The sequence below is a fragment of the Vulpes lagopus genome, chromosome 2 (assembly GCF_018345385.1).
Source record: "Vulpes lagopus strain Blue_001 chromosome 2, ASM1834538v1, whole genome shotgun sequence".
Classification (NCBI taxonomy): Eukaryota; Metazoa; Chordata; class Mammalia; order Carnivora; family Canidae; genus Vulpes; species Vulpes lagopus.
The window spans coordinates 156,934,101-156,952,167 of NC_054825.1; the positions used below are offsets into that span (position 1 = coordinate 156,934,101).

Consider the following 18,067-nt stretch of genomic DNA (forward strand, 5'->3'; position numbering starts at 1 on the left):
TTTATTTTATTTATTTTTAAAGAGTTTATTTATTTATTAATGAGAGACACAGGCAGAGGGAGAAGCAGGCTCCATGCAGGGAGCCCGATGCGGGACTTGATCCCAGGACTCCAGGATCATGCCCTGAGCCAAAGGCAGGCACTCAATTGCTGAGCCATCCAGGCGTCCCAAGTTTGTGGTTTTAGCTGACACATAGGTCAATGGAACAGAATAGGAAACCCAGAAATAGACCCACAAAGACATGCTCAACTGATTTTTGACAAATGTGCAAAGCTAAGATAGCCTTTTTATTTATTTTTTAAAAGATTTTATTCATTTCTTTGAGAGAGAAAACGAGTAAGGGAGTGGCAGAGGGAGAGGCAGGAGAAGCAGACTCCCTGGCTGACACAGGCCAATCCCAGGACCCCAGGATCATGACCCAAGCCAAAGCAGATACTTAACTGATGGAGCTACCCAGGTGCCCCAAGGATAGCCTTCTTAATGAATGGTGTTGGAGCAGTTGGGTATCTATTATATAACAAAACACATTTGGTTGTCCTCATTCCTAGAGGAAATCCCTAGAATTTCCTTAGTGATAGCAGTGTCTTTTTTCTTTTTTAAGATTTTATTTATTTATAAATAAAAGGTACACAGAGAGAGGCAGAGACACAGGCAGAGGGAAAATCAGGCTCCTTGTAGGGAGTCCAATGCGGGACTTGACCCCAGGACAGGGATCATGCCCCGATCCAAAGGCAGACGCCCAACCACTGAGCCACTCAGGCATCCCAGGAGTGTCTTGTTATTCATAAAGAGCCCCTTTTGACCATACCTGAGTTTATGCTAATAAGGTGATTTAGGTTAGGTCCCCTGGATAGCTTCAGGATGGGTAATGGTCACTAGAAGGAAGGTGGGAACTTTCAGCTCCACACCCTGACCTCAGAGAGGGAAGGTGGGCTGAAGATTTGTTTATAAGAAGTCGTGAACAAGGAGATTCAGAGAGCTTCCTGACTGGTGAACCCATTGATGTGCTGAGAGGGAGGCATTCCTAGAGAATGCAAAGGAGATTTGTGTAAACCATCCCCCTCCCAAACCTTGCCCTATGTATTTCTTCCTCTTGGATATTCCTAAGTTACATCCTTTATTGCTAAATTGGTAAGCATAAATGTTTTCTTAAGTTCTGTGAGTTATTCTAGTGAATTCTCAAGCCTGAGGTAGGTTCTGGGGATCCACTAAATTTGTAGTCAGTGAGCAGAAGTGTGTGTAGGCTATGTCCGGCATCTGGAGTGGGAATAGTCTTGTGTGCCTGTGGAGTTTGCCCTAATTCTAGGTAGTCTCAGAACTGAATTATTGGACATCCAGGAGGGTTGGAGAATTGGGTGGTGTTGGAAGAATCCTACACATTTGGTGTTAAAGTTAGTGTCAGAAGAAAGATGCCTGGGGTGCTAGGGTGGCTCAGTCAGTTACATGTCTGCTTTCAGCTTTGGTCATGATTCCAGGGTGCTGGGATCGAACCCCACATGGGGCTCCCTGCTTGGCAGGGAACCTAGTTCTATCTTTCTCTGGTCCTCTCCCTGCTTGTGCTCTTTCTATCTAATAAATAAATAAAATCTTAAAAAAAAAAAAAAAGATGCCCAACATTCATAGGGAAAAAAACGAACTTCAACATTAATTTCACCTCTTCACAAAAATTAAGTGAAAATTGATGATTAAGTTACATGTAAAAACACTCTAAAATTTTTAGAAAAAAGGGTTGCCTGGGTGTCTCAGTCAGTTAAGTGTCTGCCTTTGGCATAGATCATGATCCGGTCATTCTGGAATCAAGCCTCACGTTGGGCTCTCCACTGAACCCAGAGCCTGCTTCTCTCTCTTCCTCTCCCTCTGCCACTGTCCTCCCACTGATATTTTCCCTCTCTCAAATAAATAAAAATTTTTAAAAACTTTCAGAAAAAATATAAGAGGAAATCCTTGTGGTTAAGTAATGTTCTTAAACTTGTTACAAAAAGATCCATTAAAGGAAAAAGTGACAAACTGAACATCATTTCAATTAAAATCCTTTGCTCTGCTAACAGCTCTGTTATAGGAATTAAAAGACAAACTACTGACTGGGAGAAAAACTTGCAAAACATGTATCTGACAAAGAATGTATCTAGAATATATAAATATCTCTCAAAACTCAACAGTTTTTTTTTTAAACAAAAATATGGGTAAAAGACTTGAACAGATGTTTTACTGCAGAGGATATATAGATGGAGAATATGGAAATGTTCAACATTATTAATCATTAGAGAAATGCAAATTAAAATCACAATGAGATATAATTACATATCTACCAGAATGGCTAAAATTTAAAAAATATGGGGGCACCTTGTTGACTTGGTAGGTGCAGTATGCAACTCTTGATCTTAGGGTTTTAAGTTCTACCCCCATGTTTGATGTAGAGATTACTTAAAAAAATAAAACGATAACACCAAATGGTAGTAGGAATGGAGAAACATGTTCACAGATACATGGCTGCTGGGAATATAAAATGGTTACTACTACTTTGGAAGAGAGCATGATAGTATCTTACTACACTAAATATCTGCTTATCATATAACTAAGCAGTTGCACTCTTGGTCACTTATCTGAGAGACATGAAGACTTATGAAGGTTCACACACAAACATTTATACTAATGCTCATTGCAGCTTTATTTGTAATAGCAAAATACTGGAAACAATGAAAATGTCCTTCAGTGGGTGAATATTTTAGCAAACTGTGGTGTATCAAAACCATTGAATACTACTTGGTAATAAAAAGGAATGAATTCCTATGAATGTTGGGCATCTTTTTAAAGATTTTATTTATTGAATGGATCTCAAAGGAATTATGTTCAATGAAAAAAAAGCAAATCTCAAAAGGCTGCCTACCCTGAGATTATATTTATGTGACATTCTGGAAAGTATAAACCTATAGCCATGGAAAACATCAGTGGTTGCCAGGGCTGTGGGTGGGAGAGAGGAGTATCAGGAAGGAGTTTGTTCTACAGTGGATCTATTCTGTTTTGTGTTGGTGGTTGTACAAGTTAAAATTCATAGAACTGAATACCCCAAAATGTGAGTAGTGTTGTGTTTAAATACATAAAATGACCTGTTCAGATAAAGGTTTTAAAAAATCAGTTTGCACAGGGGAACCTGGGTGGCTCAGAGAGGTAAGCTTCCACTCTTGATTTCAGCTCAGGTCATGCATAATCTCAGGATCCTGAGATGGAGACTGGGGAAGGACTCCATCCTGGACAGGGAGCCTGCTAAAGATTCTCTTTCCCTCTCGGTCTGCCCCTCTCACCTCTCTCTAATTAAACAAAAGTCAGTTTGCACAAATGGTGAGTCTTATAAACTGTTATCTAGATGGAAAGCAGCGTCCTAGCCCTTGCCCTGCTTGTCCATCTAATGAAGAGGTGACATGTTTTCTGGGCTTCTGAGCTCATCAGTCACCCCAGTTGCTTCTCTGTTACGTTTTCCTCCATTTTAGCGACTCCTGAAGCCGCCAGCTTGGCTAGTCTTACAATTCTATCAGTCCCTGGATATGCAGACCCCGTCTCTCTCTCTCTCTCTCTCTCTCTCTCTCTCTCTCTCTCTCTCTCTCAGCGAATCAGCGTCTCTGTGTCTATGTCTCGGGCCTCCATTTCCAGAGACACCACTGTTGATCTCAGGCTCTGAATCCCATCTCTGCTGTCTCCACGTTTCTGCTGCTCATCTTCTCTATCTCCATCTCTGGGTCCTCTTATCTCAAGGTCTCCCGTCTTTGGGCCTCTATCTTTGTTTCCCAATTGTGGGTCTACCCATTTCAGAATGTCCCTGACCCTGTCGCTGTCCCTAGGTCTCTATCCATGTCTGAGCCTCCCTATCTCTGGACCTCCCCTTCCTCCGTGCCTCTGTCGGCCTCCCCTTGTGTCTTTCCCCTCCTCTGATACTCTGGAACTCTTGGTCTCCTTATCCCTATCTCTCCATATTTGGGTATGCACGGTCCTGGGGTCTCGCGTTTCTGTCACTCCCTGTCTCCGCGTCGTCCTGTCTCTCCTGGTCTCTGGTTCTCAGAGCAGTATTCTTCCCTGCGTTGCCAAGGCTCGAAAATGACGCAGGCGCACGGGAGGCCTAGGTGCTGAGCGAGGCTAGTTCCGCCTCTGATTGGCTATCCGGTCGCTGTTGGATCTTCGCCCCGCCCTCGCCCTGCGGAACCGCCCGCTGCATTCTGAGAGTCGTAGTCCGCGGCCCTGGCCCAGTGCACACGCGCAGTCTGATCTGACGCCAACGCGCCGAGCTCCTAGCGGCTGGAACGGGCCTGAGACCGCTACGCAAGGGTTGGGTCTGGCCGGCGGCAGCAGGGTGCTACGACGTGCTTTTCCCGAGCAGATCGTAGCGGTCCTGCCAGTGCGTGCCGCGCAGCTTTGTTCGGAGGTGACCTGCTGTGGGGGCAGGGAGAGACCCCGGGTGGGGGAGGGGAGGGAGGGATTCTGGGGTGGGGGCCAGCGTCGGGGGAAGGAAGGAGACTGGGAGCCCCTGGAGTGGGAGTGAGGTGGGGGGGTGCGATTCCCCCGAGGGAGGGGCGAGGGGAGCTGAGAGACCACAGGTGGAGGGGCATGGCTACCCCTGGATGTGGGAATAGAGAAGGCTTGAGGGCATCCTCCTGTGGCCTGGGAGAGGGAGGGGATTACGAGAAGGGACCTAAAGGTTGAGGGTGCCCTTTAGGGGTGGGAGCGGGGAGGAGGCTGAGGTACCCTCTGTGCGTCCAGCTGAGCGAGGGGGAGGTGCGGAGCCGCCCGAAGTGGGGCGTGGGGGGAGGGGTTGTCTCTGCCCCCGGCTCCCTGAGGCCTTGGAACGCCCTGCAGCCTGGGGTTGGGTTCACTTTGAATTAGATGTCTGTTCCTGTTCTAGGACCCCGTTGGTGGGCGAAGAAACCCAAGAGACGGGCAAGAATGACTCCCTGATGCTGCTCCTGGAGGAGCCGGCAAGGGGACTGGGGACGACTGAGGATATTGTTCAGACCTTTTATTTAAAACAAAAAACAAACAAACAAAAAAGTTAAGAAGAGTTCTAAGGAAAGGTCTTAGAACTGCATGCTTTTTGGTCATATTCTCCTGTTAGTATTTTGTTTTCTGTGTACATCACCGTGTCTTCTCATTCCGTCACCTTGTCTTCTCATTCCACGCTTCCTCCTCCTCTCCCTCAGCCTGCCCCTCCCTCTTCCCTCCTCCCTCCTCAGCCTCTCCGCTCTCACAGTCTTGTGTCTCCGCTGACCCCCAGGAGGCTCAGCTGGATAGCCCCACCGTCCACCTCTGTATACCAAGGTCTGGTCCCCCATTGCCCCAGCCAACTCAACAACGTCCTGTACCTTTTCTGGTCTAGGACTAGTCCAGGGCCACATGTAAATTGTTGTTTCTCTGCATGTTCTTTGGGTATGTGAGTTCCTGTCTTTTGAGTTCTGTTTGAGGCTTTTGGGAAGCCCAGGCCAGTTATGTAGGACCTTTATTGATTTGGGTCTGTCCTCGAGAGTGGATCCAGAGTTTGCAGTCTTGGAAGGAATCATAGAAGACAACAGATTAGTTAAAGACGATCCTTGGTCCATGCTTTTTCCTTCTAAAGGCACTATTTCCTCCCTTTATAATGAATATGTAATTACTGGGTGACTCCCAGAGCCCCTCTATATCCTCAGTCACCTTAGATAAGCATGTGGGGAGGGGGAGAAGTAGGGCAGGGCAGGCCTGGAGATAGAGCTGAGGAGTTAGGAGTCAAGCTTGAGCTCTCCTTAGCCTGGTGTGAAAGGGATTTGCGCACAGGAGGCTCACAGCACTTGGGGACCTCTCAGCTCACCTGCCCACCTGTTCCCTGCCCCCTCAAGGCTTCCTCTGTATCCCAGGACTTGTCTGTGGAGGGAGCCTAAGCTCCAGGAAATTTCCATCCCCATTTGAGGCAAATCTTGGATGGCCCCAAAATGTGTGTGTGATGGGGCTTAGAAGGGAATGACCGACTGACTGCCTGGTGATTGAGCCAGGAGGAATTTGGGCAATGGGGAATTGCCTTACTCAAGGACACTGGGGACGGGAAGTTCTGGGGGTCCCTCTGCCCAGCAAGAACATCCTTGCAGCAGCATGACCAGGTTGTGAAGCTCTCATGAAGGAAGGTGAGACCTATGCAGCCACATATTAGTGACTTGAAAGTAACTTTATGGAGACAAATATCTGCAGAGAATGACCATGCCTGTGGCATCCTAAGAAAACCAAAATCGCTTGCGTAACCACACATATGCCTGTATGCCATGTAGAGCTCCATGTGTCCTGTGCCTGTTGGGATAAGTATGGCTGTGCCAGCTGGGTGGAGCTGGCAATAGTTCTCTTGCTAGGTGAGGCTCTTGATTAGCTAGTGGCAGAAACATGGTTAAAGAGTAGAGTCTGGAAGGCCAAGCAGCAGCCTGTTTGGTCATGGGGGCACGGCAGCCCAGGGCATACAGGTCCTTTGGCTGCTTTTATCACATGGCGAAGTTAGTCATAACTAGAGTGGCTGTCCTGCATTTGCCACTCATGGCTCTAGCAGAGTGACTGCAGGAGGGCATTTCTAATCCTGAGGTAGGGAAGGAAGCTTTTTATAAACAAGTTTTGGGACATAGAAATTAGGGAAAAAGAAAAGCAAATTTGCCAATAAATATTAGAACCTTAAAGCTAAAACAGCACAAACTGAAAAGCCACAGAGCTGGACACTGGTAAGACCAAGCTGTACAGAGACCACTTTACTTACCTATAAGAAAGGGAGCTGTAAAAAAAATGCCATCAGAAACCAGGCAGGTGACCCACAGAGTGCAATGAGTGTCTGCTATGGTCTGAGGGTCCCCAGTGCAGAGGTGAGGAGGGGGCACCCACTACTATAGTGGGTGGCAAGGGTTAGGTTACCTCCTATGAGTTGCTGCGGGTCACAACACATGTCCAGTGGTCCAGGTATCCCACTTCTACAAATACCTTCCAAATATATCTCCAACCTGATCCCAGATAGACGGATATGAGGATAATGGCAACAGAAATTAAGCATAGTTAGTATGCCTTTTAATAGAGAACTGGCGCCAATTAGAAATAATTTATGTATTTGCGCCTCAGTGGCGCAGTTGGTCGAGTGTCTGACTCGATTTCTGCTCAGGTTGTGGGATAGAGCCCTGTGTGGGGCTTCATGCTCAATAGGGAGTCTACTTGAGATTCTCTCTTCCTCTGTCCCTCCACCCTCTTGGGCTCTCTCTAAAATAAATGAGGTTTTTTTTTTTTTTTTATAAATGAATTAAAAAAAATTTTTATGCAGTTAACAAATGCTGAGCCAGGCACTGCCCAGAGGCTTGCCTCTGCTCTCCTGGGGATACATTCCAGAGGAGGAGGCTGCAGATAGGCAGCTAAGAAAGAGGGAGTGAGGTGGAGGTGGAAGGAAGGTCTCCTTGGGGGGCCCTTTCAGAGCCCAGACTTGTGTGGGACAGGAAAAGAGTGCTGTAGGGAACAGGGTGGGGTGAGGTAGGGGTGTGGGAGGGGAATGGAGGAGGGCGAGTGAGGGGGTGGTAGTGGCACAGCATAGCTCTCTTTTCCTGGAGGGAAACGGGAACTCTGTGTGGCATGTCTTCTGACAACTGTCTAGCTTCTGAGAGGGGGAGCAGTAGGCCCTTGGCCCTCTGCCAACCTTTTTTCCCCCTCTATTTTTAAACAGCTTTATTGAGATACCATTGCCTGTGTAAAGTGCAATTCAGTAATTTTTCGCATTTTCAGAGTTGTACAGCCAACACCACACTCTGTTTTAGAACATTTTAGCACTCCAGAAAGAAATGGCTGTGCCCATTAGCAGTCCCTCTGACCCAGACCCCCTCCTCTGTCCCTGGCAACCACTGAGCTACTTCCCATCTCTGTGGATTTGCCTATTCTGGACACTCCATATAACTGGAATCAAACACCCCCCCAGCTGCAACGTCCTTGGGCCCTGCTGTGGTGAAATGTTAGAGCACTTCTTCACTTTCATTGGAGGAGGTCATTGATGCCCAGTCCCATATTGCAGTTTTCTCTGTAAAAGTGGGATTGCTGAGAAAACATCCTCACCACAGCTTTGATCACACAGATTTCTCGAATTCCTCAGATGTGTTTGGAAGAAAACCGTTTCTTTGATTCAGTCAAGGAGAGCATTCTCACTGGGTTTGGGTACAGCTCTTGCCTGGGATGTCTCCCTCCCAGTGGGGTTTGTGGTTCTTCTGGTTATTAAGGGAGAAGTGCAGACCCAACAGAGTCTGGGAGGAGCTGGAGTTCATGTACCTGTGTGCTCACAGCCAATGAAAGCATCATGAGCCCAGAGCCAACAGCTGGAGGCCTGGCCAGTAGCGGCCTGCCAGGTTCTGTCCTCCAGCTTGCTCACTGTTTGCCAACAGTTACAGTCAAGAAATTTCACCTAAATATCCCAAATCTCACTTCTCATGAATGATTCCACTACCTGTCAGGGTCAGCTGGGGGTGAGGAGAGGGCCGAGCAGGTAATGAACTCCCAGGACCTAAATACCAGTCTCCCCCTCTCCCCCCACCATTGTACCCTACTCCTGGCCAATGTATACCTCCCACCTGGTTCTGTGGGTGGGCCAGGCAACCTCTGCAGTCCTGTGCCATTTCCAGAAATAGATATTGTTGACCAGTGATCTACAGTTGGTCCTCAGAACAAGGTGAAGGTTAGGGCATAGTATAACTATGTACACAAAATCTGTGTATAACTCTTGACTTCCCGAACACTTAACTACCAGTAGTGTGCTGTTGACTGCAAGCCTTATTGATAACATAAATAGTTGGTTAACATATTTTGTATGGGGATGCCTGGGTGGCTCAGGGCCTGATCCCAGGATCCAGGATCAAGTCCCACATCGGGCTCCTTGCATGGAGCCTGCTTCTCCCTCTGCCTGTGTCTCTGCCTCTCTCTCTGTGTCTCTCATGAATAAATAAATAAAATCTTAAAAAAAAATAAATGCATACAGTATAATACTGTAAATGCATTCTCTTTAAAATTACAAATATTTTATTGTAAAAATACAGTATATAAAACATGTTATATATAAAATATTTTTTTTAAAGATTTATTTATTCATGAGACACAGAGAGAGAGGCAGAGACACAGGCAGAGGGAGAAGCAGGCTCCATGCAGGGAGCCCGATGTGGGACTCGATCCTGGGTCTCCAGGATCACACCCGGGGCTGCAGGTGGCACTAAACCACTGCGCCACCGGGGCTGCCCTATACTGTATGCATTTAAAAAAAATTGACAGTAGGTGGACCCATGCCCTTCGAACCTGTATTGTTCAAGGGCCAACTGTATTTTTAGTTGTCTTGAGAGGAGCAATCATGATACCGCCCCCTTCCAAACATGAAAGGAGGTCTGGGATACACCCAAATCTGGCATAATAATCACATGTTTCGAGTATGCATTGTTGGAATGAGTTTAGTAATGTTTTAAGATTGTTAAAAGTGAAATCATCCTGTAGCTTTCCTTTTAGCTGTGACTGAATTTGTTTGCTTTTTAATATTTTATTTATTTATTCATGAGAGAGAGAGAGAGATGCACAGACACAGGCAGAGGGAGAAGTAGGCTCCATGCAGGGAGCCCAATATGGAACTCGATCCTGGGTCTCCAGGACCACACCCTAGGCTAAAGGTGGTGCTAAACAGCTGAGCCACCCAGGCTGCCCTGAGTTGTTTTTTTTTTTTTTTTAACCTGATAATAGCAGTCTTACAAAATGAGTTTCCATCTCCTACTTTTTATGTTAATTTTTGTCTATAAAAGTATAAAACTCTACTGATACTTAGCAAGCAGATGGCTTGGAAATAATTCTGCATGGACTCGGGTTTGGTGGGTGGGGCTGATGAGCTCAGAGGACCCTGCTTGTTCTCCTTTGGAATGGATGCCCCATGACTGGCTTCTCACTGTGTAGGCATCTTTGTCTGTCCTGTGCAGGTCTGGATTCTGGCTGAGATCCAGGAGCATCCCGCTGTCCCTGCTGTCTCCCTTGCAGCTGCAGTTACGTGAATTCACCCTCCATCACACGTGCTCTGTCCCTGGGTAGCCCTATTTCCCAGTGCAGGTTTGGAAAGATGTTGCCTTTGGAGAAAGCCTTTGCCACCCCCAGGAGCTCCCTGACTACCCCAGAACTGCCCATGCTAGGATCAATAGCTGGAGACCAGCAGGAGGAGCCCAAGACGGCCCTTGGGAAGGTTCCTACCAACCTTGAGTTCTCCCGGCTGAATTTCCGGAACTTCATCTACCAGGAAGCAGCTGGGCCCCACCAGGCCCTGACCCAGCTGTATGAGCTGTGCCGCCAGTGGCTGCAGCCTGAGGTGCATTCCAAGGAGGAGATACTAGAGCTCCTGGTCCTGGAGCAGTTCCTAAGTGTCCTGCCTGACAAAGTACGGCCCTGGGTGGTGGCTCAGCATCCTGAGAACTGCAAGAAGGCCGCCTCCCTGGTGAAGGACCTTACCAAGGCCCTAGAAGAGCCAGGTGAGGCAACTACCCCAGAGGAGAATACACCATGGAAGAAATGTGAAGGGGCGTGGTCAGTCTGGAAGCAGTAAAATTGACAGCATAGAGCCCAAACTCTAGTTGGTGGCTTACCTGAGAGTTGAGTCCTTCCCTATATAAGAAGCACAGAAGTGAGCAGTCCTGAGCTGGGGGGTAGCTTCTCAGCAGGGGATACAGCCCCACCACCCTGCCCAGACTTGCCTCATGAGCCAGGAAGGCTTCTGGGGTACCTGCCCTTACATCTGCCTTCCAAATATAAGGAAGCAGGGAGGAACCAGCCCTTTAAATACCAAGTAAATGTTCTGGGCATTTGTTTCTGCCCCCCCTTCAGTATGGTAAGAAGAGGAGTACTGGGGGTAGGTGGGCAGAGTCTCTTTCACATCTGAGGGTGGGACCTGAGGGACTGGTGGTGATGGGGGCCTGGAGTCTTGGGCTCAAGGTCAGAAGCTTGTGTCCATGTCCACCCCCTGCAGGTTTTTTGTGTCATTCTTAGCACATCTCTCAATTTGGGGCTTCCCCGCCCCTCGAGTATAAGCAGGGATGCTGTTGAGTCTCCCATGGGGCTCTCTACAGCTTTGAGCAAGGGGGAGTGTGAGGAGCATGCTGAGCATTTGTTGTCTGTTATTACCAGGTGGGCCCATGAGGGCCAGTGAAGACCTGGAACCCAACGAGACCCAGGCACCTCCTGACACCTGTGAGTGACCAGTTAGCCCTTGGGCAGATATTGGCCTTGGTTTGGTTGGTGGAGAGTGGGAGGGAGTCACCATGCAGGTTATCATGGGAGCCAGAGGGAGGCCAGATAACCAAGGCCTCAGAGTCTGTGCTGACTTCTTCTGTAGGCTCTGGTCAGTGTAACGAGTATTTATAATTAAATTTGTTTTCAAAGATTATACAAATCATATATGGGTTTACTATAAATAGTGAAAAGCATTGAGATACAAAGAAAAAAGTAATAATCTCTCCTCTGCACATGCCCCCTAAAACTAAAGGAGCCAGGTTTATGTTCCTTCATGTGTTTCTGTACATCTCTTACATGCACACATATCTTACCCACAAGTCTGCTCAGAGGGTTTGTGGCCAGTTTCCCTGCAGGTGATGTACTACTGCAGCCTGAGCCTGAGCTCACGCTGTTTGCATAGAGCAACGTCTTCTCCACCCAGGCCCCTCCAGGCTGTGGCCAGATACCCAGTGCCATGTCCTTACTTTGATAGCATTTCACAGGATCTGCCCTCTTTGTCTTGGAGTTGCAATTTACTGCCATTAAGGTTCTTCCTCTTCCTGTAAATGTGCTGTAAAATGGGCTCAGGCCTGTATCTAGTGTGGGAGGTTTTGTCTGTGTAGATGGGTTCCTCGGGATCACTGCACAAAGGGCATTTCTGCATGGCTTTATAGAAGTTTTGTAACACGGGCACATGGGCACATGGGTGCCCATTTCGCCACATCTCTACCAGCACTGTATGTCATTGCTGTCTAAGATTGCCAACAAGCTGATGGATATGAAAGTGTTATCTGCTTTGTGGCTTTAGTTCACATTTCTGGGGCCCCTACTGACCTTGAGATTCTTTTTGCTTTCTTCTTGGTTCGTTCTGCTCTGTCAGTTGAGGACAGTTGTGGGGTCCCTTGAGCCTGGGACCTGCTGTGCATGAGCACTCAGGCCTCCCTTCTTAGTCTGAGAACTCTTCACTCTTTTTCTTGTGCAAGGTGGGGGCTCCCTCACTGGTTTGGACTGCCCAGCTGTATAAAAAGCAGTCTTCTCAACTTTGTCTCCCCTTCTCCCAGCTTGTCCCACTCCAGACCCTGTGCTTCTAGAACAGGGGTGCATCGGCGACCAGAAGACCGAAGAGGCCAACCCCGCAAAGGTTGAACCGAAGGTGGGTGAGGTCTGTCTTGTCCAGGGGCTCATAGACCAGTTCCCAAGGAGGAGGATCTGTCACCCTAACTTGCTAGGCTCTCTTCTGCCCCCATCATGAATAGGCCACCAGCTGCATGGGAGGAGCTTGGGGGGTGGACTGAGATTCCAGGGCTGGACACTGAGGCTGCTGCCTCTCCAGGAAACCAAGAGATGAACCCGGCCAATGGTGGGGATGAGGTAAGGAGAGGTCTCTGGGAGGGGTCCACATGCCCCCATGGGACTACTGGGCAGATGGTCTTTTTATTTTTTAAGATTTTATTTATTCATGAGAGACACAGAGAGAAAGAGAGTCAGAGACACAGGCAGAGGGAGAAGCAGGCTCCATGCAGGGAGCCCAACGCAGGACCTGATCCCAGGTCTCCAGGATTAGGCCCCAGACTGAAGGTGGTGCTAAACCACTGAGCCACCTGGGCTGCCCCAAGTGGTCCTTTTCTGTTAGCTCCCCACCCACTAACCCAGTTTGTGGCAACTCCCTGGCCCTTGTCCCTCTGGCCGTGACTAGTGCACCATTCATTTCTTCCGAGGTGCACTGTTGCTGCTAGCCACAGCCGCATCCTTACTTCCTGCTGTGCCAGCTGGCCCCATCCTGCAGGCTCCCCTCCTCACTCCCATGCCCCTTGCCCTTCTGTGGGCCTAGCTGTGCCCTTTCCTCTGCTTCTCCTGAGGGCAGCGAGCATGGCTGTCCTGGTCATCCCTGTCTCCTGGGTGCTGGCCTAGGGCACGTGTGATGTTCAGGCATAGAGGAGATAGAAGACTTTGGGGTCTTCTACAGCAGTGGTTCTCAGCCAGGGTGGTTTTGCCCCTCTGGGGGACATTTTGGTGATGTCTAGGACAGCTTTGCTTGTTGCCACTTCTGTGGGGGAGGAGGTGCTGCTGACATCTCAATTGAAGAGATCAAGAAACATCCTCCAGTGCCCGGAACAGGCCCTGCTGAAAGAGTCCTTAGCGCTGAAGTTGAGAAACTCTGCCCTCTGAACCTGGGACTGCGTCCAGGACCTGCAGGGTGGTGGGTGGTAACCCCTAGGATGATGCCACCCCCGTTGTGCTCACCATGACTGTGGGACCAAGGGCCCACCCTTCTATGCACGGGAAAGTTCAGCCACGGTGGTGCTGCTGTTTCAGAAGTTGACGTTCCCGGAGGTGCCTCTGTACCTGGGAGAATGGGGCCACCTGGACCCGGCAGAGGAGAACCTGAAGGCTTTCCGGAAATTGCTCCTGTGGGGTAAGACCTGTCCCCACGGCCTCACGCAGCCCCTCCATCCTCTTCCAAAAGCATTGGCCTAGGGGATTCCAACTCCCATGTGGGGCTTTGGTTAAGGCCCCCTAGGGTGGTTTTTTTTTTTTTTTTTAAGATTTTATTTATTTGTTCATGAGAGATAGAGAGAGAGAGAAGGGCAGAGACACAGGCAGAGGGAGAAGCAGGCTCCATGCAGGGAACCTGACATGGGACTCAATCCCAAGTCTCCAGGATCAGGCCCTGAGCCGAAGGTGGCACTAAACAGCTGAGCCACCCAGGCTGCCCTTTTATTTATTTATTTATTTATTTATTTTTGGCCCCATAGGGTTTTATATGTATTAGACAGTGAAGGAGTTTGCTGAGGTCCCCACCTTGGCCCTGCCCTTCCCAATCTACACATTCAAGTCCTGCCAGAGCCCTAGCCTTTTGAGTTCAGGCCCTGCTCTGGGACCCGAAACTTCTGGATATGGAAAGGCCTCCTGATCCCATTGTGTCGACTTTCCCATCCTTCTTGGTGCAGAGATGGAGCCTTTTGGCCTTCTTGGGTCTTTCCTGTTGTGTGGACATCTGTGCCCACGGCACAGGTGCCATCACAGACTTCTGAGCCCTTAATTAAGGTTGCAGTTTTCTGTTTTTTTCTGACTGCTCTCTCTTGAATTTCCCTCACTCCCTGTTGGCCCTTCTGGCTCTGCCTCAGGAGACCCTCTTCTTCACTCCTGCCCCAGTGTTGTGGGAGCCCCTGGCTCTCCAGGGCTCCATGCAGGGCAGCTTTGGCAAGTGTCCCAGGGCAGAGGAGATGATGGAGGCTGCAGTACTCACCTGGCCAGCCTGTGGGATTTGACTTTGCATTGTTGGCTATTTTCCCTTCTGGTTTCAACATCTTTCAGTTTTTGTTTTTGTTTTGTTTTGTTTGATCCTACTCAGGGTATCAGCTTGCCCAGCCTGACGATACCTGCAGAGTGGAGACAGAGGAACTTCGGTTGGTTGAAACAGAACCCCCAGAAGGCAACTTCTCAGGTGAGATCCGAGAGCTGTGGTCAGGCCAGGGTGGAGGGTGTGCCTTTCTTTCTTTTAGAGGCTATTGGAAATTCCTTACAGCTCCATTGGTCTCAGCAAAGATCTCCACCTTGACCTCACTGTTCTCCCACCCTGTGTCCCATTTTTTTGCCACCCCCACCCCAGGTGTCAGAGCAGGAGGCAGGTATCCAGCTATTTTAATGATCTGTTGCATAATAGCCCAAAACTTAGTCACTTGAACAACAACAGTGTTGATTGTTACAATCCTGTGGATTGATTGGGATTGGTTAGACACCTGTTTTCCCTTTGGTGGCTGCTGGGCCATGTACACAGCCATAGTCATCTGGAGGCTTGACTAGGCCAGAATATCCTGGGTGGCCTCACTCAACCAGTGGCCGTTAGTGCTGGCTTTTCACTGGGAACTCAGCTGAGGCCTTCAGCCTGGGCTCTCCATGTTGCCTCTCCAAGTAGCCAGCTTGGGCTTCTTCACAGCATGGCATCTGGGTTCATAGAGGGAGCATTCCAGGAGGGTAAATGCCATTGTGCAGGTGCTTTGCAAGCGTTGGCTTGTGTCCTGCATTCTTAATGTCCCACAGACCACAGACCACAGACCACAGAAGGACAGGTGGGCAATCCAGTGTGCTGGTGTGTGTATGTGGCAGTGAATCCCAAGGGCCTGAATCCCAGGAGGCATGCTTCATTGGGGACCCCCAGTGTAACACATTTGTTTACTCTGCAAAGGCTTATTTGGCCCTTCCTGGTGAGAACACAGGCTCCCCCAGCTCATGCTCCATTGCTAGTGTCCACTCACTCATGGTTCAGGGTGGCAACTACAGCTCACATCCACAGCTGCAGGAAGGAGGAGACCCCTCCCCACCCCTTAATACTTGTGCACACGTCCCTTTGGCCAGAATTCAGTCACTTTAGCTGCAAGACATGGTTAGAATGACTGTCTTCAGGCAGGCAGTTGTGAGTTCAGGATTGCCAAAGAAGGCAAAGCAGATGGGGGACGCATGGTAGTCTTCTGAGTGATCTTGTTTAAATCCATTGCCCCTAGGTTTGTGGAGAGAATTGGCTGATGGTGTGCATCCAGAGCACTCCTTGTGTCTTCACCCACTTCCCCCTTTCTCCGCTTTCCATCCTGCCCCTTCTGAGTCTCTGGCCTTTGCCTTTTGTTAGTGTTCCTGCTCACATTTTCTTATGAGTTCCTTATGAGTCCTGGGAATTGGGACTACTCACATTATGACCTTGTTTCAGGTGGCAGGAGGTGGCAGGAAGGCAGAGAGAACATGTGTGAGACGCTGATGGAGAGGCTCACGAGGGAAATTCTTGTTTGCCCCCTAACGGGTGCTGCCCCGGAGGAAGAAGAGCAGATGCAGAAGGCTCTGGATCCTCAGGAGGGGGAACCAGGCCCTGTCACCATAGCCCACAGGCGGTCAGTAATCCGAGAGCCAGTCCAGGACAGGGGCACAGCTGGGGAGAGCCTCACTGTGCCTGTAATGCCAGCCACCTCGCACCAAGGCCTTGGAAGGAAGAGGCCCCACCCGAAGGATGTGGGTGGGCAGGGCCCTGAGTGTGTCTCCAGTGTGATCAACCACCGGCAATACCACGTGAAGGAGCCTAATGCAGCTGGCCGCAGTGCAGGGTCCCCAGCCAGGCAGGACCAGGATATCTCTGCTGCAGGCTCCCCTGCTGCTGATGAGCCTGGGGCATCCCGAGGGAAGCCCTACGCATGTAGCGAGTGTGGGGAAACCTTTGCGTGGATCTCACATTTCATTGATCATCTTAGAAGCCACAGTGGCAGGAAGCTGTATGCGTGCCAGGGCTGCTGGAAGACCTTCCACTTCAGTCTAGCCCTGGCTGAGCACCAGAAGACCCACGAGAAGGAGAAGATCTATGCGTTGGGGAGGGCCCTGGGACCCCCCCCTGCTGCATGTGGACCCCGTGCCAGTGGGAGGCTCAGTGGGTTCCCGGGGTGTGTGGCAGGTGATGGTCCCGTGCAGTCTGCGGCGCAGAGATGAGCCGCTTTGCTTTTAAATGTCCCTAGTGGGCAACTTTGCCTGCCCAGGATTCCCAAGGATGTATCAGGCTCCTTTGAAACCCTTGTGTGGCTTCTTGCAGTGTCTGTGTGGATGTAAGTCTGTCTGTTTTCTAAATGAGCTAATGTGGCTAAAGCACTTAGAACCCAGGAAGGGCCCTCGGGAAGCCCTTCTCTCCTTATAAACACACCCTTGTGGATGCCCACATGCAACCATGAGTTGTCAGGTGTGAAAGAAGATTCCCCTTTCTTCCATAGCCATTTTAGCACCACCCACACTTCAGAACATTTGTCGTTGTGCAAAGTGTAGAGTTGCCTTAAAGTGTGTGATCTGCCAGCTCTTGAAGTTAGCCTTGTTTCTCTCCCTCCTGTTCGAGCTCCCCAGGGCTTCTGTCCAAACTGTTTGGTCCTTTCATAAACAGCCAATGTCAAGTTCACTTCTGAATCCTCAATAGCAAACTGTTCCCTGGTTAATGCACGTGTCTACATATGTGGAGTGGCTAAACAAAGATCACAAAAATGCTTGGAGCCTACTAACAAACAGTGTTTTCAAACCATGTGTTTCAGCCCATTAGTGAATTGTGAAATCAAATTGATGGCCACCGGCATTACAAAACTGAAGTAGAATTAAATAGGTAAAAATTCATCACGTAGTAAAGGCAAATACTGTTTTGTGAAACTTTTCAGCCATATATCTACCTGGTTACAATGTAAGATGTATTTCTCACTCAGAGGCTGGAGGGTCATGATCAGACCAGGCTGAAAACACCAGTAAAGTTTGATGAGATGTGTCTGCCTGGGCAAGCAGAACTTTACTCCTTGGGCTACACAAGGTGATCTTGATTTTTGCATCTAATCTCATATTACAGCATAGTTTCTGTTGCCTGAGCATAAACTTTTAACTGCTTCTTGTAGATTAAACTGGTGCCTCTTTCTGTCATGGTGTTTGAGCAGGCAGTCTGTTACAATGATGCCCAAATCACAGAAGTTTAACATAATAAAGGATTTATTTCTTGCATTCACATGACAGTCTGTGTTTGTTGCTGTTGCTTGTGTGTGGATGGGAGGTAGCTCTGCTTCATGTAGAGATTTGGGGATCCAGGCTCTGTCCCTGTTATGGCTCTGCCCTCTGCTGGACCCCTGGAGCAAATGGGGAAAGCCACACTCGCTCAGCTGGGAGATGACACACATCACTTCCACTCATGTGTCCTTGGAGGGACGTGATCTCATGACCTCAGTCACATATGGGAGTCTGGGACTGTCTACCTCCTCAATACCCCCATCCTGAGTTGGGTGTGGCTCTGGTAGCTTTTTTAAGAGATTTTATTAATTTACGAGAGACA

At 49.1% G+C, this 18,067-nt stretch overlaps 1 protein-coding gene across 4 annotated transcripts; it reads left to right on the forward strand.

The window, feature by feature from the left end:
- The first annotated feature begins 4,212 nt into the window (after nucleotides 1-4,212).
- Nucleotides 4,213-17,746, forward strand: ZSCAN18 (zinc finger and SCAN domain containing 18). 4 transcript variants are annotated; one of them, XM_041743024.1, is made up of 8 exons: nucleotides 4,213-4,414; nucleotides 4,892-5,096; nucleotides 9,960-10,499; nucleotides 11,152-11,214; nucleotides 12,300-12,391; nucleotides 13,555-13,654; nucleotides 14,594-14,686; nucleotides 15,944-17,746. In XM_041743024.1, exons 3-8 carry the CDS (start codon nucleotides 10,097-10,099, stop codon nucleotides 16,705-16,707), a joined length of 1,515 nt encoding a protein of 504 aa, XP_041598958.1. In that variant the 5' UTR covers nucleotides 4,213-4,414; nucleotides 4,892-5,096; nucleotides 9,960-10,096; the 3' UTR covers nucleotides 16,708-17,746. The 4 variants fall into 4 exon arrangements, with proteins under 4 accessions (XP_041598958.1, XP_041598959.1, XP_041598960.1 ...); XM_041743025.1 differs by having other exon boundaries at nucleotides 4,892-5,060; XM_041743026.1 differs by having other exon boundaries at nucleotides 4,892-5,037.
- The last annotated feature ends 321 nt before the right edge of the window (nucleotides 17,747-18,067 follow it).